Genomic DNA, 27,910 nt, shown 5'->3' with positions numbered 1-27,910 from the left:
TCTAGGCTTATATTTTAATTTTGGTTTGAACGAAGATATATTTTACGAAAAAGTAAGCGACTTCTGGTAAACAGGGACACATACAATCCATAGTAACCGGTTTTAGTCAAACATTGCCCTATGCTTATATAGTAAATAATGTAACACCGGTTTAAACAAATGGCCTGCAAGTATAAATGAAAATAGGACTCTACATATACAAGCCATGCTACCCCCCCTGTAAAAACGTAGCTTATCTAAATGCTACCTACTTTTGTAAGAGCGTTGATATGTTTATTACGCTTAACTAAACCTCCAGCCATTATGCTCCAACGTAAGAAAAAACTATTGCAAACTGAATGTTGTTTAAAGGATGTAGCGTAAAAGTTACTGTTAAATGACGACAATGACTTCAAATAGCAGCAAATCTTTTAGATGCTTCTATAGCAGCGCTTCTCAACCAGTTGGCCATGGCTAAGAACATTTGAGGTGGGCCACAGACCAATTTAAAAAAGCTAGATTTAGTTTCATTTGTGTCACTATATTTAATTCTACAGGAATAATGACTCTATAATCTGTTTTGAAAATAATCTGTTTTGAAATACGTTCTGCTGTGTTTTGTTCTAAACCTATTTTACAGTTTTTCATTCATAAACATTTATTTGGCCACAGAATTTTTTTGCAACGTAAATGCGCCACGAAAGAAAAAAGGTTGAGAACCACTGTTCTATAGCATAAGCAAAAATGGTGTTGATGTCGGTACAGGAAAAATATATTTAGTTTTTCAACTTGTTAAATAACCTACCTTGATTATAAAACGACTGACTGGCATACTCGAACAAATATGTTTTCCACTGATAATGTTCATTGCAATGCACGCTAGATTTGACATTGTACAAGTGTTTGCATACAACTCCTATAGGTTTTTGAATATTCCAATTTTGTTTCTTGTTTGAAAAATTATTTTCGTGCGTTTTGAATTGCAAAAAAAAACATCATAACAATTTTTGAAACGTTTTTCGGTGTTTAATATGTGCTGAGCTGGATAAGTCAATGATCAACAACATTGCTTTTCTGTGAAATTTTAAGTGTAATCACCACCAATAAAAAGATAGTCAGTCCTACTTGAACGTTGAAAAGGGTAAACGAGTTGGCAGTAAAACAACATAATTAAAGTTAATATCGACGAGCTTTAAACGTAACGTTTTGATGTCATCGGGAAAAAAAGCGTGCCCCTAAACAAAATACAAAATACGGATCCGCGCCTGCTTAAAGAGACCGCTTACAAAGACTGTTATTTCCATGCTCTAAAGTTACACAACTATAGCAAATAATTGAAAAGAGCGTTGGACAATTTTGCCGTTTCGGTCTCTCAAAACAATTTTTATCACCCTTTGTATATCAGGACAATATACGGACCAGGCGAAAAACAAGCAACATATGCGACCTGAACAAAACAGTTCGATAGCGCAATTTTATAGCTATTTGTTTTGTCATACCACAGGATCGCGGCTTTAACCTTCGTTGACTTGGACAGCTTGTTTATTTTTTTTTTGTTTTTCTAATTAGATTACCAAGAATATCAAAGCACATATACACAAGTAATAGCATTTTGTAAAAGTTTCGAATAAATCTTAAGATAATGGCCGGAGGTTGTATTTAGACTTGAAGTGAATATCAAAACTCGTACAGAAGTAGGTAGCATTTTGCAAACGTTTTAATAAATCTTAAGATAATGGCTGGAGGTTGTAGTAAAGCGTAAAATGAATTTCAAAGCCAATATGAAGAGGCAGCATTTTGTGGACGTTTCGAATGACTCTTTAAACCAGTTGTTCTTAACCGGAGCGCCGCGGCACCCTGGGTGCCATTTCTAATGCTCAAGTGTGCCGAGAGATATTTGAGAATCTTTAAGAATCTGATTTTTGCACAAATCTTATAACTTTTTGTATAGGAATTAGACTATGAAAGCATATATAAACTGTTGCTACGTCTATAACAGCACGAGAGTCGGACTACAGAAAAATAATATTTTTGGATCATGGAACATTCACACGAAGGGTGACACCATGAAAAGTGTTTTAGCATATTCTATGAATGCATGGCGACACTTGAAAAGCGAAAGATGCCTCGAAAATGTTACACTACAACTTAAATTTAAACTAGAATTACATTAAAATATTCACAATTTGTTCTTATAATGATTTGAACGGTACTTTTTATGTGTTTAGTGAAAGCATGTTTGTGACACTTAAAACACCACGCCCCTCAGTAAACTAACAGCAATGTGTGGGCTGCACTCTGTAGGTCAACTTAACCCCGTGCGAATGCGTCAGCCTGCCTAGCCTTGGCAAACAGTTCGAGCTAACCGGGGTATTTTTAAAAACAAGACACCCCCCTCGACGGTCGGGTTTATGACTTATGACGTCATTTCAGAGAACAAACGCAAACGCCTTTCGGCCTCCAGACGATTGTTTGATCAACTAGAGATTAATCGCAGTGTACACAACACGATCTTCGAGCATATACCAATGTTACGCATACTTTTTTGGCTTGCGGAACCCTACAGAAATTATAAAATTCGCAACACCCTTGCCTGTATTTTTGCTGAGTGGTTAACTGTAATGTTACAATAAACGTGATTGAAACAGCACATTAACTGTGCAACAAGTTTGACAAAAACTTAAATTTTTGAAATTTTCGGCACTTTGATCGTAGACAAAAATTTGTATCAAGAAGCTTACCAATAGAGCAGAAATTGAACTCCTAATTAAGAGAAAATATTTCTGGGCACAACTGAGCATTAGAAATGGCACCGTAGAGTGCCGCGGCATTCCGGTTGAGAACCACTGGCATAGTAGGTATACAAGAAAAATAGTGGTTTAAAGTCAACTGGTTGGGCACAATTTAAAGTAAATGTGTGGAACTATCGGTATAGGGACTTATTTAAATTCGAGGCCGCGGGTTTATACAAAAAAAACAGGTGTCAAAAATCACCTGATAGGGCAGGATTTTTTTTCATTAATTCTGGCATGGGTTTGACTTTGCGTCACTTTAACGTCGCTTCATCAATTCTAACCTCGCTTTTATTTCGCCTTCAGGCGACAGACACATTGAAAGAAAAGAAAAAAAATGCCGTATTTTAAACACCCCCAAACAATATCTCCTCCTGATAACGAACCCAAAGATAAAAAAAATCACTAGTGAAACAGGAACAGGGGTTTTGTCTTTTTACTTCTTTTATAACACCAGGCCAGGGGCGCATCCAGGGGTGCCACGTGACCATGCCCCTCCATCAGTTTTTTGGCTTATTTCAACTACGTTTATGCCACAAAAACTTGGAGCGACGCGCGAATCTGGATTATACGTTTCTAGTAGGCTATGTCTTAACCCATTTTGTTAAATTTGTGCCCAAAAGAAGCCCAAAAGCGTCTTGCAGCTCATCGCACCGTCGTAAATGAAAGTTTGAGCAAATAATAATGATATAAAGGCGTATGTTCGCTTCGCGCAAATCGATAACTTCATGTAATGTAGGTGTATTGAAAGTAACACCTCTGAAACCTGTAAGACTTTAACAAAATAAACGTACTGCGTACCGTTTTCTTAGGACTACTTTTAATTTGGGTTTTCATGTCTGAAAATTGTTTCATTTAGACACTTTACGGAAAAACAATAGAATATATGGATATTCCCTATTACATACACGTGGTAACACGAGAAACTACGCTGTTTCAAAACGGTGTCTGCTGTCCATGTAATATTGTATATGATGTTAGAAGCAACATAATTCCTGTAAAGGCAACACACAACGAATCATTAACCATTTCCACGAGCAACACCTGTCTTTTTAAAATAGCAAATACAGCAGACTTAAAAATATGCCCCGCGATAAATACCGACCCGCGGTATATTTACAATAAAAAATCTATTAGACAAAAAAGATCCTTTAATGTTTTTTTCTTGATTCTAGAGTATTGTAGTAAATACCTTACTCTGATAAATCATCCTCACCTGTTTCTATACTCTTACTATCCCAAAACAAGGATATTTAAAGATTCTTTTAAAAGAAATCACGCGTATTATTATATGTATTGTACTATGTGGACCCCCTTTTGGCACTTTTTACCATTTTATGTTTCTCATTCGGCCCGCTGTCACAAATGATTGTCCACCATTAATATAAGGCATTGAGACATGCAGCCTATTATACAGGACAATGGTCTCTATAGTAGTTTCACGGACAGCATGAATTGATTTTGCCCGAAATGTTAATACGCATTGAAAAGTTTAACGATCGAAATTCCAAAATCTAAAAAAACGTATTTCGAGTTGAAGCCGTTTTTTATTGTCTAGTTAATAATAAACTTGGCTGAGTTCTATTTTTAATTCGTTTAAAACCTATCCAAATTTTTGCGCTTTAAAATCTGCTCGTTTACTACTAGTTTCCTTTGTGTAACGACGCTTTGAATTTTGGCGTCACCTTTATACCAAAAATTACTGCGTTGACACTGGGTGTGTAACAACGTTTTGTTCCCACTCTACAGGTAACCTTACAAGGGTTTTTCGTTTGACTTTTCGAGCTTTGGAGAAACTTTGCCACTTTGCCAAAATCGTAAAACTTCTTGAACACAAGCTGCATTGTGCAAGACTCGTTGACATTTTTCAGGGACGTATTTTTACAATGTTAACAAGCCGTAGTAAAAAAACACAAGAGTTTTAAAAGTTTCTTTTATTTTCTAACAGAGCGCCTATAAAATATAAGCTAGCTCGTATATTCCATGCTTTGCGAATTTAAAACACACACACAGCAAATCCTTGACCGTCAAACACTGGACATGTTCATTCCTGCTTGGCGAGGTTTAATATCACAAAAAATACAAGGAATTTAGGGAAACATTTTGCTAAAAAGTCTACAGTCGCCCGTTTTCTATCCACAGTGAAAAACTACAATAAGAAATTAAATTTAAAATGAATACATTCTAAATACTACGTTGATAAAATTTAGTCAACTCCAAGTCCTTGTTTAAACTATTAAAATTGACACACTCGATTAAAATTGTTAAATTGAAAGGCGACAAGTAAAAATTAAACTTGAAATAAAGAATTTTATATAGGCATTGGATTTAATTCACATAAGATACAAACCAACTGCAAGTTATATTTGAAAGACTACAAGTAAAAATGTAATTTAAACTGAATACATTCTGTATCAAAGTTAATTGATTCACACAGGAAATTGCAACTAATATATTTTTCTTGATTATATTGGTTAATATTAATGCGAGGCAGTTCAGTATATAATCGACTTATAGTCATCGCGAGAAATTGTCGGTGTTACAACTTTTCGAAACTCACGAAGTCGAAATATTGTGCTTGAACGTTAGCGCCAAAGATTCAAGATAATTTATTATAAATTGTTCGCTACAAGTGGTTCTCAAAGGAGAGAAGATGTGTTTTTTTAATTTCAGGAGGAAATTTGGTTCCAGGGAGAAAAAGTGGATAAAAGAATAAATTATTTAATCAGTTATATGCAATAAATAACTTTCAGATGATTCGCGCATCCAAATTCGTAACAAGTCTTGGCTTTTGGCTCAGATACGTCTATTAAATTTTAATTGTTTTTAAACTTGTCGACTCTTTTCCTGTAGGTTTAATTTTCTGTCAGCAGGGTACCATAAAATACTTCGTTTTTATTGCTAGGGAGGAATTGACAGTGTTTGTAGGGGAGGAATATAAAAAACAATTGAGAACCACTGCTCTATACTATGTCTAAGTAACTATAAACGCAAGATAATTAAGATAAATTAATACGATTTTCAGTAAGCTATAATTAGCAGCAACTTCAAAGCAGAGCTGACTGAGTACTCAGCCAAGTGATCATGGATAGAACCGTCACCATTAGTGCTGTTTGGAGTTTAAACAAGGCTGGTCCCCCGTTTTCTGTAACATAAAAAATCACATTGCGTTTAACGAAATTATTCTAGGATGGCGTCGTCTTTTGATAAAGGAAACCGTAGAAATAACACGGCACAACCCGGAAATTAACGCAGACCAAGCTTCTATACCACTCTATCTAATACAGCAATAAAATTGTTTATTGTGCAAAACTTGAGATAGATTTTAATGAAAAACACTTTATTTAATCCCAAGTTATTCGACAAAATGACTTCTGTCCAAGTCAAGTCATTTTTCCAAAAGACTTGTCAATTCATTTGAAAACAGTGACTTAAGTGCATTTAAGTCAAGTCAATGACTTAAGTCATTGCAACACTGCGACTTGACTTAGATTCAAGTTATATTGTATATGACTCGACATACACGTTAACGTTTTACATGTTAGGCGAAAATACCAACCGCATCTTGGAGTATCCACGTCGTAGTTGTTATCCAAAGTCCCGTCGCATTTCAGGGTGGCGGTTCCGTTAATTTTATAACCGCTGTTGCACGAAACGGTTACAGTTTGATCAAAAGTAAGGTTGGTATTTGGGTTGATTGCTCCGTTGTGTATGTCCAACGCCATGCAAGTAATAGCTATAAAGGCGTAAACCAAAACTTACTATACCGGTACAAGCGTTATATCCTATGTAAACAACTAATAAAATATGTTTCACTGTACTGTTAATTACGACTGACTTGGCATATTACGTATCATATTATAAAAACAAAATGTCGCTTTAAGAATTCACATTCTAGAAAAACACACAATGACACGAAGTATCAAGAATTTAAAGGTTTTAAGGATTGCTTGTGGTGCGTTTTAACTAGTTTAACTTAGACAATGAATAAAAGAATAGCACGTTTTTATAATGGACCGGTTAGCACAGTAGAGCGTTTCTACAAATCAATAAAATGGATTGATAATAAATTTTAAGGGCAAAAATGTTGACTAAATCGACATTATCTTAGAAAGACGTTTCGATACGAACTTGCATCTATAACAGTTAATGACTGAACTAGTTTAACTGCTTTAAAATGTCACAAATAGTTTCTATAAACTTCTTGTAATATTGCTAAAAATAGTTTTTTTGAATAATTTTTTTTTTGTGACTTACAAGGTAATGAACATTGACAGAACTTGAAAATCAAATGTTTTGGAAAAAATTATAAACAGGCTTTAATTTTAGGCCGACACGGGTTTATTAAGTTATAGTGGCTCAAAAAATTCACCGGAATAAAATTTATTTTTCTTAAAACAATTTTTTTTTACACGGACAAACAAGCTTTTCATTTATATAGGTATAGTTAAAGTTTAACCTATACATTTTTTTATTCAGTCAGCGCCAAGTTGGTAGCCAGGATTAAGTGAGTTTTAGATTTATAGTTTGACCTACCATCGCATGTTGGTATCACGACATTCCAGTTGTCAGATCTCGTCCCATCGCATACAAGGGCTCCAGAGCTGGAAAGCTTGAAGCCTGTGTCGCAGGTAACAGTCACTGATGTGTTAAAAGCTGTGGTTCCTGTTGTGTTTGTGGACGTGGTTCCGTTGGCCACAGTCAGGGCCGCACATTCAATTGCTGAAAAAAAAAACAAGAAATAAGTCACTCTGTAGTTGTGATTGCTGTAAAGCGAAGACAACAAAATCACTTATCGTAAAGTAAGTATAGCCAGCGATATTTAGTTAGTTTCTTTGTGACAAATACAAGTTGTGACTTACAAGGCAATCAATATTGGCAGAACTTAAAAATCAACTGTTTTAAAAAAAAGTATAAACAGGCTTTTGAAGAAGCTCTTCATTTATATAGGTAGAGTTATAGTTTAACCTACCATCGCATGTTGGCACAGCGACATTCGATTTTTAAGACACACGTTGGCACAGCGAGAAATACTTCATTTTAGCTCAAGTCATTTGTCTAAAAGATATGGGACTCAAACCATATTAAAAGTAGAAGCCATACAGTAAGATAAAGTTGCTAACAACGTTCTTCTTACGTTTTACAATTACTAGCCGTGTTTTCGAAAGTCCTTAGGGTTTTTAAGAGCTTTTTGATTTTGTTAACAACAATCAGACTGCAATTCTAACGTGAAAAAGTTTTGTCGCTAAATAGTTTACAATGAGGGTCGCATCAATTGTAAGTTGACGTTAATTTGCTACATAATTGTAATTCAACATATTTACATATAGAAATATACACAGACAAACATCCACATACATTGTGAGCTAGCCCTTTAAAGTCGTTTTGAATAATATGTATGTTTAATTGACTTGACGGGGAACTGTGGACCAATACAAAGATTTTTACTAATAGGATGCAGCAAGCAGCAGTGGTGCTATGGTTGTTTCACGACTCGGTACCTTTTAGGCCTGTGTAGCTGAGTTGTTATAGCGACGGTCCCGGTATGACCGGAGGGCCTGAATTCAAACCTTCCCTAAGCTTGGCTTTGTTAAGCTTGGTCTGTTGCATAATTGATTGACTTGTAGCGACACTACACCGACCCGGATTTATTGAAGCTTTATGTTTAATATTTTCTTATTTTTCTCGTGCCTTTTTATAGCCGGTTCCAGTGTGTCCTTTTTGGATTCGGCGCACCTGGAATAAAGACTTACCATCGCTTTAGACCAGGGGTCGCAACCTTTTTCTAGTCGCGGGCCAAAAACAAACCAAGAAAGGTATTTGCGGGCCACACAAAGTGATAACTAAGAATTATGTTATTGAAATGTTAGAACAACTGTGAACCAGACGGCTCAGATATTTTTTGCAATGTGTTAAGTGAAAAGTGTAACAAAACTACTTTAAGGGAACGCGATAACATTTAAAGTTAATCTAGCTCAGTGTTTGTTAATCGATTTAAGGCGCACCTGGCGAGCGAAACGAGCTCGATTTTTTTGGGGTATACTGGTATTTCTTTTAATTTCTTGCAAGTTTTTAGTACATTGCCGAAATAAAAAAATAAAAAAAATGTTAAAAAATATATGTCCAATATTTTTTAATATGTTTTACGTTTTTGCGCGACGCACTTGGCAGCCTTCCACGGCACAACGGTAAAGAATAACTGATCTAGTTGAAAAGGCAGCATCAAAACGTAAAACAAACCGGGCGTATAATAAACATTCGCGCGTAGCGCGAAAACATTTCGCAATTACGTAGTTAAAATGGACAAAAAGTTTGTGCAATAGACTCGTGTCTAATTTGTCAAAGAGGCGGCGGGCCGGATGAATTACATCGGATACGGCCCGCGGGCCGTAGGTTGCCGACCCCTGCTTTAGACTGAAGGTTCCATGTGTACTGTATTAGATAAGCGATTATGTCGTTGTTTTTACATATAATGTTGACCAATAAAACGTGTCAGTGTCATTGCTTGCTTTATAACCGATGATTTAAAACATTACTTGTGGCATGTAACTGAAAAGGCAATGTTCCGTGGGTCGTTGAAATACACAATTAAAATAAAGCTTTTTTTAAAGATACGGCCAGTATTGTAGTACCATTACAATTTAGCGAAGACGATGGTCGGCCCTAACAAATACGTAGTTCCGGCGCCACATCATTCTCGGGATGGTTTAGTAAATAGGCGCTAACATAACCGGCTCCAACTTAACGAAATTTCGTGATATGTATATCGATCGGGAATCACTAACAAACCTAAACCTTTTTTGCTAAATAGACATTTTGAAACACGTGAAGTGTTTTTTTTGCTTTTCGTGGGTCATGAAAAACATTTAGCCTCAATCGCTATACAGCGTATGTGTTGGTCGTCCCTTGACTATTTCTAGCTGATTGTGCCCGAAATAGGTTAACGAAATGCTTCCCCACAATTGGGAGTCACACTTTTTAGCCTGTGTGAAAGCGGCATTTAGTGACTTGGCTGTCCAACACGTTATTTTATAGTTACTTGTAAAAACACAAAACGTCTAATGAAACCAAATTTTTAATACTTAAATGTTTCAGGGCTTGTTTTGTTTAAAAATATAAATATATCAAATGAATGGGGAATGCTACGCCATATAGTTTAGGAAATAAAAAATCAGTTTAGTTGTTTAGGACCACGGCTATACAGCCAGGATTGGACAACTAGATTTAATATTCGTCGGTCGGAACGACTTGTAGGTGATTTGTACATCTGAAAAGTGTAGGCCATGCTAAAACAGTTAAAAATTAGCAGACAAAATAAATTGCGATTTAAATTGAATTCACTGTGAATAATTTAGTGTAATTCTAGTTCAAATTCTGTTTTCCATTTAGGTTTTCAAAAATTCGGTAATTCTAATTTAAATCAAATTTGGAAAACTTAAATGCTCTAATTCTGATTCCAATCTAATTTTAAAAGGCTAAAATTAATCAACTTGTCCAAGTTTGGATACAGCCAACTGGTATAAGGTGTAATTAAAATTAAGTTTAAAACAATTACCGGTATGGAAGCAAAGTAAGCCTCTAGATCAGAGCCGAAAAGGTTGGCTTGGTCTTATCAGTAAAGTAACTACAATTTACGAGATGGACTTTTTCAGCGAAAATCGTTAGTAACTCACCAAGGCACCACAACTAGACAAGGTATTGAACAGAAGTAGTTACAATTCAACAAAGATGTAGCTTGCATTACAACTGTTTTATTTTACGTGTGAGAGAAAAAAAAAGTCCAAGTTAAGTCTTTTGTATAAATAACAAGTCAAGTCCAAGTCAAATCACAATTAGAACTCCATCAAGTCAAGCGATCATCCCGGTATAAGTGAGGTCGTAAGTTCGAACCTCAGCCTACCACAGGCTAGATTTGTTCAAGCCTAGCCTTGTTGCATAATTGATTGACTGATTCAGTCTATGGAAGGAATACGTGATTATATCGTCGTTTAAACAATCGACTTTAGAAGGGTTAGATGACATTCGTCGGTAAATTTTCATGTGTTTACTAATTTTCTTTTTTGGGTGTTTACTCGTTTTTACAACTACAAAAGTTTTAGGTTGGGAATAGTTTAAACTTACCAACACATGTGGGTACAGGGGCCGACCAGTTGTTTGATTCTGTTCCGTCGCATGTCAAGTCAGCTGTTCCAGAAATAATAAATCCAGCGTTGCATGTGAAGGTATGAGCTACGTTGTAAGCTGTAACCTCAGTTGTTCCGACTCCGTTGGTTATTGAGGTGATCGCACAAGTTATAGCTATAACAAACGTTATACATTCCGTTAAATTTCGTAGTGAAACTTAGTATTGCAAGGCACGGTGAAAGTAGCACCATCTACAAAAACAAGACACTTTTCTACTTAAATGCCATGTCATGTGTAACAGCTTGCACCATATGATCGGGTCAAAATCTGGTCGCTCTGTGAACAACTTGTCCAGCTTGATCACTCGTGCTTTCTTTTGACTTTCCGCCGCGCGTTGTAAATTTGTTCGTCGAATTGTAATATTAAGTTTTGTTTACGAACAGGATGCAGCAGGCAACAGGGCTGTGGTTGGTCGACTTGCTCCACTCTGAACGCTGGTAAAGCGAAGCCCCCGGTATGACCGGAGGTCGTGAGTTCGAACCTTACCTCAACTTGGGATTTTTTTGCCTGGCCTTGTTGCATAATTGATTGACTGAAGGTGTACTGTGGTAGGTAAGCGATTACGTCGTCGTTTTTACATACTATCTTGACCAATATAACGCTGGTAAGTTAGCATGTAACCTAAAGGTAATTTTCCGTAGGTCATTGAAATATACAATCTAAATAAAACCTTTTCAGGATACGGTCAGTTTTGTAGTTGCAACACCCTTACTATTTAGCAAAGTCGATGGTACGTGTTTATAAAACCAATACGTGTTTCCGGCGTCACATCATTCTCGGGATTGTTTAGGGCGCTAACCCAATCGGCTTCAACTCAACAAAATTTCGTGATATATATATCGATCGGGAATCACTAACAAACCTAAACCGTTTTTTTTTACTTATTTCTAATCGTTCGGTAAATAGACATTTTTAAATACGTGAAGTGTTTTAGCCTTAATTGTTATACAGCATATGTGTTGGTCGTCTCTTGACGATTTTTCGCTGATTGTGCCTGAAATCGGTTAGCGAAATGCTTCCCCACAATTGGGAGTCACACCTTTTAACCTGTGTGGAAGCGGCATTTAATCATATGGCGTGTTATAAATTATCGCATTTATCTACATGACTGTAAAACATCTAAATTTGCGTCAATTTTACATTTTGTTAAGAGTTTGCTATATAGTGAAATATTGTGTTTTTATTTGAATTTGACGACTAAATACCCGACGGCTAAGCACGTCAAACGTCTTATACGTAACGGAACCTGTGACATATATCGATAGGGAACCACTCACAAACGTAAAACCTTAAGTTGTAGCAGCCATTGTTCGCATTGCGTGATATTCAGCAAATACGTAATCCCGGTACAATACTGCGTCTAACGAAAGTAAAATCTCGTTTGACCAAAAAATTGTTTTTCATTAAAACTAAAAATTGGTTACGATTAAAACCACCGCATTAAACGCGTTACTTTGCGAACTCCGCCTAAATTTTGCGCGGTAACAGACATCAAGAAGTCCTTAAACATAAAAGTCTTAGGTGGGAAACATTAAAATTTATTTTAATTAATTTGAATATGGAACCAATCACAAACGTAAGAAGTTTGGCTACATTACAATATTAAAGAATCAAGCACGATTAACAAAATGTTTCAAAGATTTGCAGAGAATCGCTCAGCTCAATTAATATAAGCATTCTTGCAACTTTAGCAAAACTGTAGCAATTAGGTCAAAAAATACTCAAGTACTTTTTTTAAGTACTTGACCAAACAGGGTTTGCTTTGCACGTAAAAAGCCCCGATTTTGCAGAATAAACTAAAACGGTAAAACTGTTTATTGATTACAGAACGACTCTGGCTTATATAAATTACAGTTAAAAACAGAGTTTGACCAAACTAAACTAATCGTGTCACATTAGGATGACATTGAACAGCAAGGTTGTAGGTTAGTCTTTGTGTCAGATAACGGAAAAAACGTTAGACAGTGATTATTTGGGTCACCAAACTGCGTCATATGTAAAAAAAAAACACCCTTTGAAAATTGAAATTGCTTACCTGTGACCGGTTTGCGACTTTGCTCGCTTAAGATGCACGACTTTTTGTTATAAAAAGACACAATTGAACACAAATATAAAAAGACACAATATTTTTTTCTGTCTGGGAGCACACGACTTTCTTTCTATTTTACCCTCTCGTCCGGTGCCTCGCTTAAGAGGGGGCAGTATGAGCCACGTTTCTCTGTCTGTGTATTTTTTTTCCATGTCAGCGACCGAGCGGCGAACGTATGTGGTCGACCGACCAGCCGACAAACTTTCTGAGTTATATAGTAGATATATATATGATGCCGTACATGCTTACCTGTGCATGTCAGTGATGTAGGATCCCAGGTGTTTGTCGTTGTGCAAATCGAAGATGGAGCGTCACCATCAGCTACCACATGCCCGCTGCTGCACGTGATTGACACTGTGCCGGTGTAGCCGGCAGTTGGCATAGTTGGGAAAGTTCCTTGGGTGAGGGTCGGCGGAGCGTTGCAAGTTGCTGTGGAAAAATATAGAACACAACTGGATTTTTTTACTCACGATATACTGAAAAAAAGTCCTTCTGGTAGTAATCTGTTTTATCATAATTTTAAGTGACCAATTTATTGCAGAAAAACAATAATCTTATCAAAACATTAAACAAGTACCCACACTAATTAAACATTAAAATCTTGAAATTACTGCCGGTTACATATACGTTTCACTCGAAAATGCTTCGTTTTTTGTGTTGTGAAAATGAATAGAGATTGATTCGAAATATTTACGAAATACTACCTACTCCTGTATGGGATTTGATATTCTTTCAACAACTAACTACAACCTCCAAGCGCCACAACTAGACAAGGTATTGAACAGAAGTAGTTACAATCCAACAAAGATGTAACTTGCATTACAACTGTTTTCTTTTACGTGTGAGAGAAAAAAAAAGTCCAAGTTAAGTCTTTTGTATAAATAACAAGTCAAGTCCAAGTCAAATCACAATTAGAACTCCATCAAGTCAAGCGATGATCCCGGTATGGGTGAGGTCGTAAGTTCGAACCTCAGCCTACCACAGGCTAGATTTGTTTAAGCTTAGCCTTGTTGCATAATTGATTGACTGATTCAGTCTATGGAAGGAATAAGTGATTATATCGTCGTTTAAACAATCGACTTTAGAAGGGTTAGATGACATTCGTCGGTAAATTTTCATGTGTTTACTAATTTTCTTTTTTGGGTGTTTACTCGTTTTTTACAACTATACAAGTTTAGGTTGGGAATAGTATTAGGTTGGGAATAGTAGGTTGGGAATAGTATTGTGTTTTAGGTTGGGAATAGTATTGTGGCTGCCGCACAGGTTATAGCTATAACAAACGTGATACATTCCGTTAATTTTAGTAGAGAACCTACCTATTGCAAGTCACTGTGAAAGTAGCACCATCTACAAAAACAAGACACTTTTCTACTTAAAAGCCATGTCATGTGTAACAGCTTGCGCCATATGATCGGGTCAAACTCTGGTCGCTCTGTGAACAGCTTGTCCAGCTTGATCACTCATGCTTTCTTTTGACTTTCCGCCGCGCGTTGTAAATTTGTTCGTCGAATTGTAATATTAAGTTTTGTTTACGAACAGGATGCAGCAGGCAACAGGGCTGTGGTTGGTCGACTTGCTCCACTCTGAACGCTGGTAAAGCGAAGCCCCCGGTATGACCGGAGGTCGTGAGTTCGAACCTTACCTCAACTTGGATTTTTTTTGCCTGGCCTTGTTGCATAATTGATTGACTGAAGGTGTACTGTGGTAGGTAAGCGATTACGTCGTCGTTTTTACATACTATCTATCTTGATCAATATAACGCTGGTAACTTAGCGTAACTTAACCTAAAGGTAATTTTCCGTAAGTCATTGAAATATACAATATAAATAAAACCTTTTCAGGATACGGTCAGTTTTGTAGTTGCAACACCCTTACAATTTAGCGAAGTGGATGGTACGTGTTTATAAAACCAATACGTGTTTCCGGCGCCACATCATTCTCGGGATTGTTTAGGGCGCTAACCCAATCGGCTTCAACTCAACAAAATTTCGTGATATATATATCGATCGGGAATCACTAACAAACCTAAACCATTTTTTTTTTACTTATTCCTAAACGTTCGGTAAATAGACATTTAAATACGTGAAGTGTTTTAGCCTTAATTGTTATACAGCATATGTCTTGGTCGTCCCTTGACGATTTCTCGCTGATTGTGCCTGAAATCGGTTAACGAAATGCTTCCCCACAATTGGGAGTCACACCTTTTAGCCTGTGTGGAAGCGGCATTTAATTGGATGACGTGTTATAAATTATCGCATTTATCTGCGTGATTGTTAAACATCTAATTGTGCGTCAATTTTACATTTTGTTAAGAGATTGCTATATAGTGAAATATTGTGTTTTTATTTGAATTTGACGACTAAATACCCGACGGCTAAGCACGTCAAACGTCTTATACGTAACGGAACCTGTGACATATATCGATAGAAAACCTCTCACAAACGTAAAACCTTAAGTTGTAGCAGCCATTGTTCGCATTGCGTGATATTCAAATCCGTAATCCCGGTACAATACTGCGTCTAACGAAAGTAAAATCTCGTTTGACAAAAAATTGTTTTTCATTAAAACTAAAAATTGGTTACTATTAAAACCGTCGCATTTAATGCGATTTTTTGCGAACTCTACCTAAATGTTGCGCGGTAACAGACATGAAGAAGTCCTTAAGCATAAAAGTCTTAGGGGGAAACATTAAAATTTATTTTAATTAATTTGAATATGGAACCAATCACAAACGTAAGAAGTTTGGCTACATTACAATATTAAAGAATCAAGCACGGTTAACAAACTGATTCGAAAATTTACAGAGACTCGCACAGCTCAATAAATATTTGTAATCTTGCAACTTTAGCCAAACTGCAGCAATTAGGTAAAAAAGTACTCAAGAACGTTAGACAGCGATTATTTGGGTCAGCATGTCATGACTTTAAATGCGGCTTGTGGAAAGTGGCATCTAATTGACTACAAACGTAAAACTTAAAGTTGTAACAGCAATTGTTTAGACCTGCGTAATTTCAAGCAAATAATCCCGGCACCAAACTGCGTCATACGTGAAAAAAATCCTTTGAGAATAAAAATACCTTTGACCCGTTTGCGACGGCGCTCGCTTAAGATGCGACTTTCTCTCATAGAAAGAAACAACTAGTTTACTGTCTGGGAAAATTGTTAGTAACAGAAGTAGTTACAATTCAACCAATTCTGGCGAATTTGAGGTCAGTATTTTAACGCTGAAATAAAAATTAAACTTAAAAGCAGGTCCTCTTAAACTAGGTTTCATTGATTACGTGGAGTCTCGATTTTCGTTGAATACAACTCCTTAAGACTGTTTGCCTAAAGGCCATTGTATTTAACACTTTTAGAACAGGATAAACTCCAAAATCTGCCCAAATAATATTGATAAATTTGACATTATATTGAGAAATGTATATTTTTCCATTCAATGCGTCGCGTATTCTTTTAAATTAACATTTTGTCTATCTAACGAAATAAAGCCACTGTTTTTCGCGCTTCGTGCAATCGCTTTGTGGAAGTGAGCAAGGAGTAGAGTTATAGGCTATTCTTTTCTTTCCATGTGTTAGGTGTGGCTCTTTGCGGTTAACCAAGTAACAAATGCGGCTCTTGGTAACTGATTGGTTGGCCACCCCTGCTATAAAGAACCAGTAAAAATTGTTAAAATCAGCAGTCTTACACCGTTCAACTGTGGAGTTCTGATCGTGTCCGTTCACGGAGGTGCATTTATTGAACTTATCGTAAGTAAAATGGACTGGTCCACCGTTCGCATTAAATATTTTTTCATTTTGGTTTGCACCCGCACATGCATATACCCGTCGATTAGGTAAAAATAATAGAAAGGTGTATTACGGTCGCATGTTAAATTGTCTGCAAAGGTGTCAGTTTTGCATATGGTAGCAGGTCTGCTTAAACTAGGATCCATTGATTACGTGTGTCCATAAAGGCTTAATTAAAATCTTATTGTATTGATTTAGACTAATCTTATTTGCTCTAAAAAAAGTTTTTATTAATGTGACCCACGACTATGAATCGACACCCATAGGTGTTCCGGTGTGTTTGACAAACAAACCCACAGACGATGTTGTTTCCCTAATGAGTAGGCTACATTCGGTGTAAACGATATTACTCCATTTTGTGAAGATTAACATGTTTACCAAAATGTAAAAGTAACCTGATGTTAAAAAGTCCCTTGCACTGTGTTCTGTGAATCCTGATAACCTCGCTATTGCGCTGGAATATGACCGACTCATTATTTTGTTGGGGTTTTACCCATCGCTTGTTCACTCGTGCATGAATAAACGTGACGTCACGCTATCATAATAATGATTTGTTTCAATTTTCTTGACCTTATGCTGTGTTACGACGTATGAGGTTCACAAAGCGTGGATTGCAGTTCACTTTCTCACGCCAACTAATTGATAGTGTCGCTACGTCATTCCCATTTGTTCATGGTTTCATGGATTGCGTGGTAATACTCGCATAACTTTATGGAAAATAAATGCGAAACTGTGGCATTATTCTCAATCAAAAAGCGTGCGGGACACGAAACGTTTAAAACCTGCGGCGTTTACAATGCATTTCAAACTACCTGTACAATCCAACGATGCCGGTGTCCACGTGTTAGTTGCAGTACATTCAGCAGTGTTGGCACCAACAGTTGACGCAAATCCAGTGGGACACGATGCTGTTACCTGGTCATTGCCTGTGTAGCCAGAACCACCAGGCAGAGAGGGAGTAACTGTTCCAGAGTTGGTTACAGTTGGTTCCGCATCGCAAAAAAATGCTGAAAAATTTAACAGAAAACTACATTTTACAAGAAAAAAATTTTACGAAACTTTACAAAAAAAATAACATTCTGTTAAAACGTACGATAAAATGCTGGACCGCACAAAATATTTCTGTATCCTCACCTGTCAGATGAAATCAAACTATTCGACAAACAATATTTATCTGGTGGGTTTTAAACTACCTGTACAAGTCAACTATTCCGGTGTCCACGGCACTTACGATGCTCTCTCCAAGCGAGTGCATGCGTTATAAACGATATGACTCCATCAGCATTTGCGCTGGAGCTTGACCAACTCTTAAGATTCTATTGTTAGGGTTTTACTCATTGCTGCTCTGTTTACTCGTGCGCGAAGAACTGTGACGTCACGCTATCATAATAATGACTTATTTTCTACTTTTCTTGACCTCATGCTGTGTTACGAAGTATGAGGTTGACAAAGCGTGAATTGCAGTTCACTTTCTCACGCCAACTAATTGATAGTGTCGCTACGTCATTCCCATTTGGGTTTCATGGGTTGAGTATCGTGGTAATACTCGCATAACTTTATGGAAAATAAATGCGAAACTGTGGCATTATTCTCAGTCAGCGTTATCCAATTTTACCAGCATCTGACCCCTAATATTTTAAAGGTTTAGCTTGCATTGCAAGTTTTTCTTCTACGTAGGTTTCATGAGAAAATGACAGTGCTGTAAAGAAGTCATTTTTAAACGAGTCCCAGTTAAGCCGACTTTAGAAGGGTTAGATCACATTCGTTATACAAAGTAAGAAGTATTATGTCTTTACTAATGTGATTTTCTCGACTTCTAATCGTTTTATACGATCCTAAAAGTTTTAGGTTGGGATCCCTTTAAACCTACGTTCACATGAGGGAACAGGGGCCGACCAGTTGTTGGTTTCTGTCCCGTCGCATGTTAAGGTCGCTGTTCCTGATATCGCATATCCGGGGCTACATGTGAAGGTATGAACTATATTATAAGCTGTATCCCCAGTTGTTCCGATTCCGTTGGTTATTGTGGTTGCCGGACAGATTATAGCTATAACAAACGTAATACATTCCGTTAATTTTCGTAGAGAACCTACCTATTGCAAGGCATGGTGAAAGTGGAACCATCTACAAAAACAAGACACTTTTCTACTTAAAGGACATGTCTTGTGTAACAGCTTGCACCATATGATCGGGTCAAAATCTGGTCATTATGTGAACAGCTTGTCCAGCTTGTTCGCTCATGTTGGCATTTTGATTTTCCGCCGCGTGTTGTAAATTTGTTCGTCGAATGGCCGATTGCCTAGTCGTGTTATGTCTCGCGTATTCTTACGAATTAGTAACTACTGCCATCAGGCCGATGTAAGCTATATAAGAAATAGTGTAAATCGTTAAAACCAGCAATCTCATAATACTTTTCCATCGTGGAGTTTAAACGTACCGTAAGTAGAATTAAACGTACCGTAAGTAGCAATGTAAGTACTGATTTACCGTATGTCTATTCGCAATAAATATTCATCCATTGTGGTTTTACCCGCCGCTTAGTTAAAAATAATAAAAATGTTTATTACCGTCGCAATTTAAAGTGTCGACAGCGGTGTCAATGTTGCATGTGACATGACGGGAGCGCAACGTACCACCTGGCAAGCCACTGAAAGTGTATTACCGTCCGCAACCCGGGCTGTGGAGTCGGACTCGGGACTCGAGTAAGACCACGTAAAACTACCAGAGTCACGAGTCCGACGTGCGCATGCGCAGTTTTAAATTTTGAAACTTTTATGGCCGCCAACTGGAAATTGTAAAGTTGGAATATTATATGGCGGAATATTTTCCAACCATGTATTGTGAGGGATTATACGACACCCTATAAGTGTGTTACTAAATATCCAACTTAGTTTAGTTACTTAAAAAATGGCGTTATATAGGCTGTAGAGTCAGTGCCGGACTCGGAAGTCGACGAAATCGCACATTTGACCGGAGTCGGACTCGGGACTCGGGAGTCGGACTCGGGACTCGGGAGTTGGACTCGGGTGTATTTTTTTGGCTGGAGTCGGACTCGGAAGTCGGACTCGGGTGATTTTTACCCGACCCCCAACCCTTTTCGCAACAGTTCCACTAGCCGGTGTAGGAGTTTGTATTGTATATTTTGTGGAGTATGGTCGCGATTATTTTGTGCAAAATTCCAGGTATCGGTATGTTTCGGAATAAATTGTCAAGTATCGGACATCCTAAGTTGGGAGCATTGAATAGGCAAACATGTTTGGATCGTGAGTTAAAACCAGCTGCAGCAAATAAGGATTGTGACCACCAGACAAGAAAATTAAAAGCCCATGTAAGAGAGCATAAAGCAAAACGGGACTGCAGATACGCGAACTGCAAGAGAAGTTCACATTAAGGCAATGTATTTCACCATGCCGTGATTTTATACATATTTTAATGGAATGCGCAAATAACTTAGTATTGGTTCAACAATAAATTGTTATATTAAGGCCTAGTATTTGCAACGTGTAATCGTTTTTTTATTATTGATTTAACGACGATCGGGTGGCAGTCGACTGAAGAAAAACGTTTGCCGTGATAAAATATGTAGCGAGTAATAACGGTTTTAGGCAACGACACATTAACAATGACTCAATAGTGTACCTTGGAATGAATTAACGTCAGGTTACCTTAATGTATATTATGTATATTTTTGTTCCAAATCCAGTAAGTTCTAACATTGCTGTAGGCATATTTGATTTTAGTGAAAACTGTTAAACCTGCGCATGTCAGTGTAGCTGGTGTCCATTGGTTGTTTGCAGCATCACAAGTGGTTGTTGTAGTAGTTGTGGCGAACCCAGCATTGCAAGTAACTGTGACTGTAGCAGCGTCTGCAAAACCTCCAGAAGGCACGGCATCTGGTGTAAGTGTTCCTTGGACCACACCAGGCAACGATGTGCATACAGCTGTTTTGAAAATAATCTAGATTACATAGAACTCAAACCACATTAAAAGTAGAAGCCTTACAGTAAGATAAAGTTACCAACAACTTTATTCTTACGTTTAAAATGACTAGCAGTGTTTTCGAAAGTCGATAGGGTTTTTAACGTTTCTTTTGATTTTGTTAACAACAATCAGACTACAATTCTAACCATCGCGAACCTAATAACTATTCGGATATACGATCGAGCGCCGAACAAAAATTGTTTGTCGAACCTAATTAGCTTAAGTATTGCTAAACGAAGGAAATACAAAAATTTAAACAAACCATGCAGGAAAAACTGTTGTGAAGCCTAATAAATTGTAAAATAAGACAAACGAAGCACACAAGAAACAAAGCCTATTAGTATTTTCTAAGACACTGCAACCATGTGGTATTATAGTAAAACTAAACCTACGCCTATACTGAAACTTAACCCAACCCATGTTTATAGATTAGAAAAAAAAAATTTGAAGCCTTAACCAGTATGGTGATGTTCTTTAAATTAACGTAAGAAGTGAGGGTTTAAATCATAATAAATGAACAAACTTACCGTTAACATCTGATACCAGCGCTAGAAGACCTAGAAAGAACAATTCGACGAACATGTTTGTCACTAAAATTTTTTTCAAAACAATTTAAGTTTCTAAAAGTAAAGAAGCAAAAAAGTTTTAAGACTTCTCAAAAAAACTTTATTAACTAAACCAGATGTTGAAGTATATTATATGGCTCCCGTGGAAATACAACAAACAGTCTGGCTCATTTAGCTAAAAACGATCTCCCCCCCCCTCCAATTTGTTATATAGTTTAAAACAACAATCAAATATCACCAATACAAGTTTTTTTTAAAAGCTGGAAAACCCATATCAACAACATCGATCGCAAAACTACAGTTTATATCTTAAAGAACGTGAACGTACAGCTCAATATCGCGTAAATAAACACGAATAAAGGTAGACAAGACTGTTAACCTAGTTACACTGGCAAAATGAACACATCTGTCGAATCTGTTTGGTTTTTATACGATGACGAAAATGCAAAACGTGTTTAACATCTGAGTCCCCCAGGAGCACCAAAAAAGGCCTACGAGAACAAATACAATTTAGTCGCCGTACAGCCGTATTTGGATAAATATCAAGCCGATAAATTAAAAACGTAATTTGACTTCATTGCGCTTCCTTGCGGAAATTAAATTAATAGTGAAAGTGTAAAACAAGTTTTTAGTAATAATGACCAATGTTTGTAAAGTCCCAGTCAAGTCATTTGTAAAATAACTTAAGTCAAAGTCAAGTCATTTGTAAAATAACTTAAGTCAAAGTCAAGTCATTTGTAAAATAACTTAAGTCAAAGTCAAGTCATTTGTAAAATAACTTAAGTCACAGTCAAGTCATTTGTAAAATAACTTAAGTCAAAGTCAAGTCATTTGTAAAATAATTTAAGTCAAAGTCAAGTCTATTGTAAATAACTTAACCAAGTCAAATCATTTGCGAAAAATAACAAGGTCTCACCAGTTTTTATTAGAGAAAGTCAAGTTAAAGTCCGTTATTAACATCAAAATAAAACGTTTAACTCAAAATATAAAAAAATCACTTCATTTAGAAAAATTGATAGAAAAACACTTCATTTTAGGATTTAGGATGAGTTATTTGACAAAATTACTTAAGTCCAAGTCAAGTCCTTTTGGTGAAACGACTTATGTAAAGTGAATGAATTTGGGTCGTCAAATCAGTTGAAAACAGTGACTTACGTGCACTTAAATCTTTCCAACACTGGGTAATGTTATATGCGCCGTTTTAAAAATGATTAGCGTTTGAAGTCAGAACAAATAGCCTACAAACATAATCAAGGTCTTTTACAACACAAATACATAAAATAAACTTTTATTTTTGTAAGCAATAGTGCATTATGTGCATATATCATGTTGTCTATCCTTTTATGTAGTTTAAATCAGATCCATCCATAATTGTATTGCTAATAGAATCACTACCAGGGGGCAGCTGACTCGATGTACCTAACGGTCTTTCGCTGCCCCCTGGGAACTCAGAACCGTGATTTTCGTAGCTGTGTGTTTGTATTATTTTAAAGTTGCGTTCGGTCATCCGAATAAATACATCTATCTATTTATCCTTGACAAAGATTAGTTCTTTAAACATCTGTGTTTTAACCTTTAATAAAAAAATTTGAACAAGTTTAAGCGAGACATACAGAAAGGAGTTATATGGTCACTAATTTCGACTCCATTCTGCCACCTGGCGGAAAGTAGTATTGTAAGTGTATAGGACGTAATAAGAATATCAAAGCCCATACAGAAGTAGGTAGCATTTTAAACGTTTCGAATAAGTCTTTATTCATTTTCAACATAGAGAGAAGGCACTGATAGTAAGTGTATATATACCGCTGAGGAAGACATCTGAAAGCAGGAAACGAGAGATACACAATCTAAACCGGGTTGAGCGGCGATTAGAAGGTAGGTCGTCGATAGCAGATAAAGGCCATCCACGTGATTCAGATGTTGAAAAGAAAGAGAGGTATGGAAGCTTGGTCTGCATTAATTTCCGGGTTGTGCCGTGTTATTTCTACGGTTTTCTTTATAATACCAAGTTAATGTTGGATTTTTAGTGATGTTTTATCATCCAACACAGTTATTTTATCGTAAAAGGTAATTTGTTTTGAAAACATTTTATAGGTTAACAACTGGAAGTTACTGAACGTTTTATGTTAAATTAAATTTTGGCCTAATTATCTCGAACAAATGACCTTGAAACTTTTTAAATTCGTTCATTTTGCTCGTTTTGCAATAAAAATGGCGTAATTTAAGATTGGGTCGGATCCCGATACTTTTTGTTCCAAATATCGGGTATCGTGTTCATAATACATTGTCAAGTATCGGACATTCCTCATAAAAGCCGGACATTGGTAAATAGTTATGGAACTGATGTTTTAGTGCGTTTAATAACAAGTTAGAATAGAGAGTAAACGGTTAGGGTTAGAAATGGATGCAGTTACCTAACCTTAGAGATCCAGAGATCATACAATAAGATAAGACTCAATGGATCTCGAATACCACATAAATATGACAGAATAAAAAAAGATAGGCAACTTCTAAGACTAGTAACTAAACTGCCCCTTAAGGTTGCTCCGTGTAAATAATTCTAGATGCTATTACCTATCAAGCCAGAAAAGACAGTTCAAACAGATGTTGCAATGCAAATAAAAATATAGCAGTTTAACCACCTTATTGTAACCGGATTTCCGGGGGCTTATCCCTTCTTCTGTGTACAGGTTTTGCAGATCGCTCGGTAGATGAAAATCAACACGTTTGCCGCCTTAAAACATACAACCCCTCACCTTAAATTTCTATAATTGTTAGAAGTACATAAGAATTAGGACTTTGGATTTTTACTCAGATTTAGACCGTTGCCCAATCCTGTGAGGCAACGTTTCTTTTTATCCTAATGTGGAGTATTTGCAGTATATAGTTTTAGAAATAAAATATCGTAACGATCCCAATTTAATAGTAAGTAAGAATAGGGTATAAAATGACGCATTTTGCAACGTTAAAAATATTTCTCAGAACCCTCCGAATAATTTATTCTTACTTAATAATAAACTGTATTCGTAACGTTGCTTTATTTGCAAAACTATAAACTGCAAGTACTCCACATTTTTATAAAACGTGACCAAGTACCTTAATATGTGTTTGCTTACACCAAATTTCCAAAACAAAAAAATAATTTCCTCATTTTCCACAAACAGTAGAACAGACTTACTTTAAACGAGTCGAAGTTGAAATTCAAAAGGAATAAGAAGTGATCTTCAAACTAGTTTACAACTGCGGGGTTGTGGATGCAAAGTAATTGTTCTGCGTCACTAGAAAAACAAATTAACCAAATCAATGTTCCGAACATAGAACAAATATTGTTACCACCCAGAAAACGTTTATTCATTGAAATCTCTATTCAGTTAAAAACTGCAACTAAAACGCACGTATGCCCAATGTGTATTTCGTGTTCACAGTCTCAGAGTGGAGCGAGTCGATAAACAAAGATCGTACGATTACCTGCTGCTTCCTGTTCATTAAAATAGCTGTGGTAAGGTTCGAACTTACGACCTCCGGTCATACCGGGACCGTCGCTCTACCGACCGAGCTACACAGACTCAGAGTGGTGCAAGTCTAAAAACAACCATGACTCCAATGCTTGCTACCTCACACGTTACTAACCAACGCATGAAAATGAGGCGGGGATCCAGGTGTCTATAGCGCTACAGGTTGCAGTTGTTGCATCGCCTTTCAGTGAATAACCCTCTGCGCAAGATGCGGTTACCATCCCATCAGCGTCGATAGGTCCTGTTGGTGCAAAGGTTCCCCCGATTGTCTCAAATCGGCTGCGCACTCGCCTGTAAAAAAATCAGTAAGTTGAAACGGGCAGTTTGTATTTCGTCTAATTTTTTCCAGTTTTACCGGTTTTTATTCATTTCTAGTTTTTACAAACCTTAATCTGTTTAAACCTTTCTCGTAATTTCTTTTCTATTGGCGAAGCAAAACTTGACTCAAGTCAGGACTGCTATCTGTTATAACCAAAAAATAAACACTCTTTTACGAATAATTAAGAACGCTATTAATAACTCGGGGCGGATCCAGGATTATTATTTTTGAGGGGAGCATCTAAAAAGCAAGCAGCTCAGTCGCGCGAAGCGCAAAAAAAATGCGTTATTTGGTGGAATTGGCAAAATGTTTAATTTAAAAGGAGACATGACTGACCATCTCAAACCTAATAACTATTCGGATTTATTACAGTGGGCCGAACATAAATTTTTTTGTCAAACCTAACTTAATTAATGTTAAATGAAGGAAATATAAAAATATAAATAAACCATGTAGTGAGGCCGGATAAATTATAAAATAACACAAACTAAGCACATTACTATTTTCTAAGACACTGCCAACAAAAATAAGCACACATCTGAGAAATAAGCACGGTGTGGTAAAAGAGTGGAACTTAACCTAACCCATATTTATAGATTCGATAAATCTTTTAGAAATTCTTTCCTACCAAAAATAATGCCTTAACCCTGATGATGTTATTTCTCTAAAATACCATACGAACTTACCGTTTACGTTGGATGCCAGTAGACCTACGAAAAGCAATTCAACGAACATCTTTGCAATTCTCTTATTAGATTTTGACAAATATAAATTTCTTGAAGTAAAAAAGCAAAAATCGTTTTAAAGGCTTATCAAATAAACTTTAATTTGTTTAAACATACAGATTGACTTATCGGGCCGGGGGCCCGGAAACTTTGTTAAGAAAGAATCAGACTCGCAAATACGTCTATATATGCTATTCGGTTCTTAACATAATTTGAATTCGCGGCCGTTGCCCCTTTCCAAACTTTTTGTTATATATTTGTTCTTCGTAATAGCAAATTTGTTTTGCACTTTGCGCAAAGCTGATTAAGTATTAGTATAACGGCCATTCGGTTTTTGGTATTAATACTATGGTATCATAGATTTTTCTTTGTTAGATTTGCTCAACAATTTGTTGCGCTTTGTCGATTTGCTACATAAAAAGTAACGCGAAAAAACGGTCTACAAATACCGCAAAGCACATTATTTGGGTTAGGTGCGGGTTATTATTATTAAAAAATATAATAATACTTGACCCACCAATACCCAAAACGCTAACCGAAACTCTAACCCAAACAATATGCGTTGCGATTTGCGGTATTTGTGCACTTTTTTTGCGTTACTTGTAACGTACAAAATAGAAAAAGCACCAATTTTCTTAACAGTTACCAAATCCAACCTTAAAAACCTAGGAATCTGCCATTTACCAACTTAAAAAATCACCCCTGTCTCGATGGCGTGAAACCTTTCCTAAAAATGTTGTTGTCTAACAGAAAATATAAACGAATCCACCTAACCCAGCGTAATTTGGAAAGCATAAAAGGTCATAATGCTAATGATTTAAACCGTCAAACTTCGGTATTATTATAACGGGTAAGCAGTTAGCCCATTGTGAGATAATATTTTTAGATGAAGTCCCGTCCGTACTGTTGAAACAACGTAGTTAAATACTGCTTTTTTGCGCCTAATATCTGTATTTGAAATATTACCAAAATAACATACTCTAAGTCAAAATGTTTGGCACGTTAAACCAGATGATGAAATATATTACATGGCCCTCATGAAAATACAACAAATAGTCTGGCTCATTTAGCTAAAAACGATCTCCCCCCCCCCTCCAATTTGTTGTATAGTTTAAAACAACAATCAAATATCACCAATACAAGTCTTTTTTAAAAAGCTGGAAAACCCATATCAACAACATCGATCGCAAAACTCCAGTTTATATCTTAAAGAACGAATAGCTCAATATCGCGTAAATAAACACGAATAAAGGTAGACAAGACTGTTAAACTAGTTACACTGGCAAAATGAACACATCTGTCGAATCTGTTTGGTTTTTATACGATGACGAAAATACAAAACGTGTTTAACAGCTGAGTTTGGAGGGCCAAAAAAGCCTACGAGAAAAAATAGAATTTAGCTGCCGTTCAGCCGTATGTGGGATAAATATCAAGACAAAAAAATAAAAACGACATTTGACTTGCCTGCGCTACCTAACGGAAATTAAATTTGTGGTGCTAGTGTAAAAAAATTATAGCGATAATGAGCGCAGTGTGTAAACAAGTCATTTTGAAAGTCCTAATGAAGGTATTCAAAAATGACTTAAGTCAAAGTCAGGTGTTAAGGGAAAAATAACAGGGTCAAGAAAAACGTTAAACTATTAAAATAGGTAAACTCGTCCGAATATGAGCAATAACTCAACTTAAAGTAACTCAAACGCAAAATGAGATTAAGAAAACATTTCAAGGCCAGTCATTTGACAAGATGACTTAAGTCCAAGGCAATTTATTTTGGTCTAAAGACTTGTTGAAAACAGTGACAACGTGCACTTAAATCTTTCCTACACCGGGTAATGTTATATGCATTTTAAAGCTTCGTCTGTTCTACATTCGCCGTTTTTAGAATGATGAGCCTTTGAAGCCACAACAAATAGTCTGTAAACATAATAAAGCTGTTGTATAAAACGAAGTTTTTTACAACACAAATACACAAATA

The 27,910-nt window shown here is 36.5% G+C and overlaps 1 protein-coding gene across 1 annotated transcript in view; it reads right to left on the bottom strand.

Moving 5' to 3' along the window:
* Nucleotides 1–5,818: 5,818 nt before the first annotated feature.
* Nucleotides 5,819–27,910, bottom strand: part of LOC146141497 (sushi, von Willebrand factor type A, EGF and pentraxin domain-containing protein 1-like) — a 48,189-nt gene continuing 26,097 nt past the window's right edge. The window contains exons 9-17 of the mRNA XM_083390148.1: nt 25,007–25,182; nt 20,585–20,770; nt 17,642–17,836; nt 13,294–13,473; nt 13,124–13,249; nt 10,893–11,069; nt 7,308–7,493; nt 6,331–6,507; nt 5,819–5,916 (exon numbers count right to left, since the gene is read on the bottom strand). Coding sequence (XP_083246274.1) covers nt 5,819–5,916; nt 6,331–6,507; nt 7,308–7,493; nt 10,893–11,069; nt 13,124–13,249; nt 13,294–13,473; nt 17,642–17,836; nt 20,585–20,770; nt 25,007–25,182 — 1,501 coding nt within the window. The remainder of the gene's footprint in view (nt 5,917–6,330; nt 6,508–7,307; nt 7,494–10,892; nt 11,070–13,123; nt 13,250–13,293; nt 13,474–17,641; nt 17,837–20,584; nt 20,771–25,006; nt 25,183–27,910) is intronic.

Source organism: Ascidiella aspersa, chromosome 5 (assembly GCF_963924565.1).
Source record: "Ascidiella aspersa chromosome 5, kaAscAspe10.2, whole genome shotgun sequence".
NCBI classification, from domain to species: Eukaryota; Metazoa; Chordata; class Ascidiacea; order Phlebobranchia; family Ascidiidae; genus Ascidiella; species Ascidiella aspersa.
The sequence above is the reverse complement of the archived record's forward strand: the minus strand, read 5'-3'. Positions and strand labels throughout refer to the sequence as shown.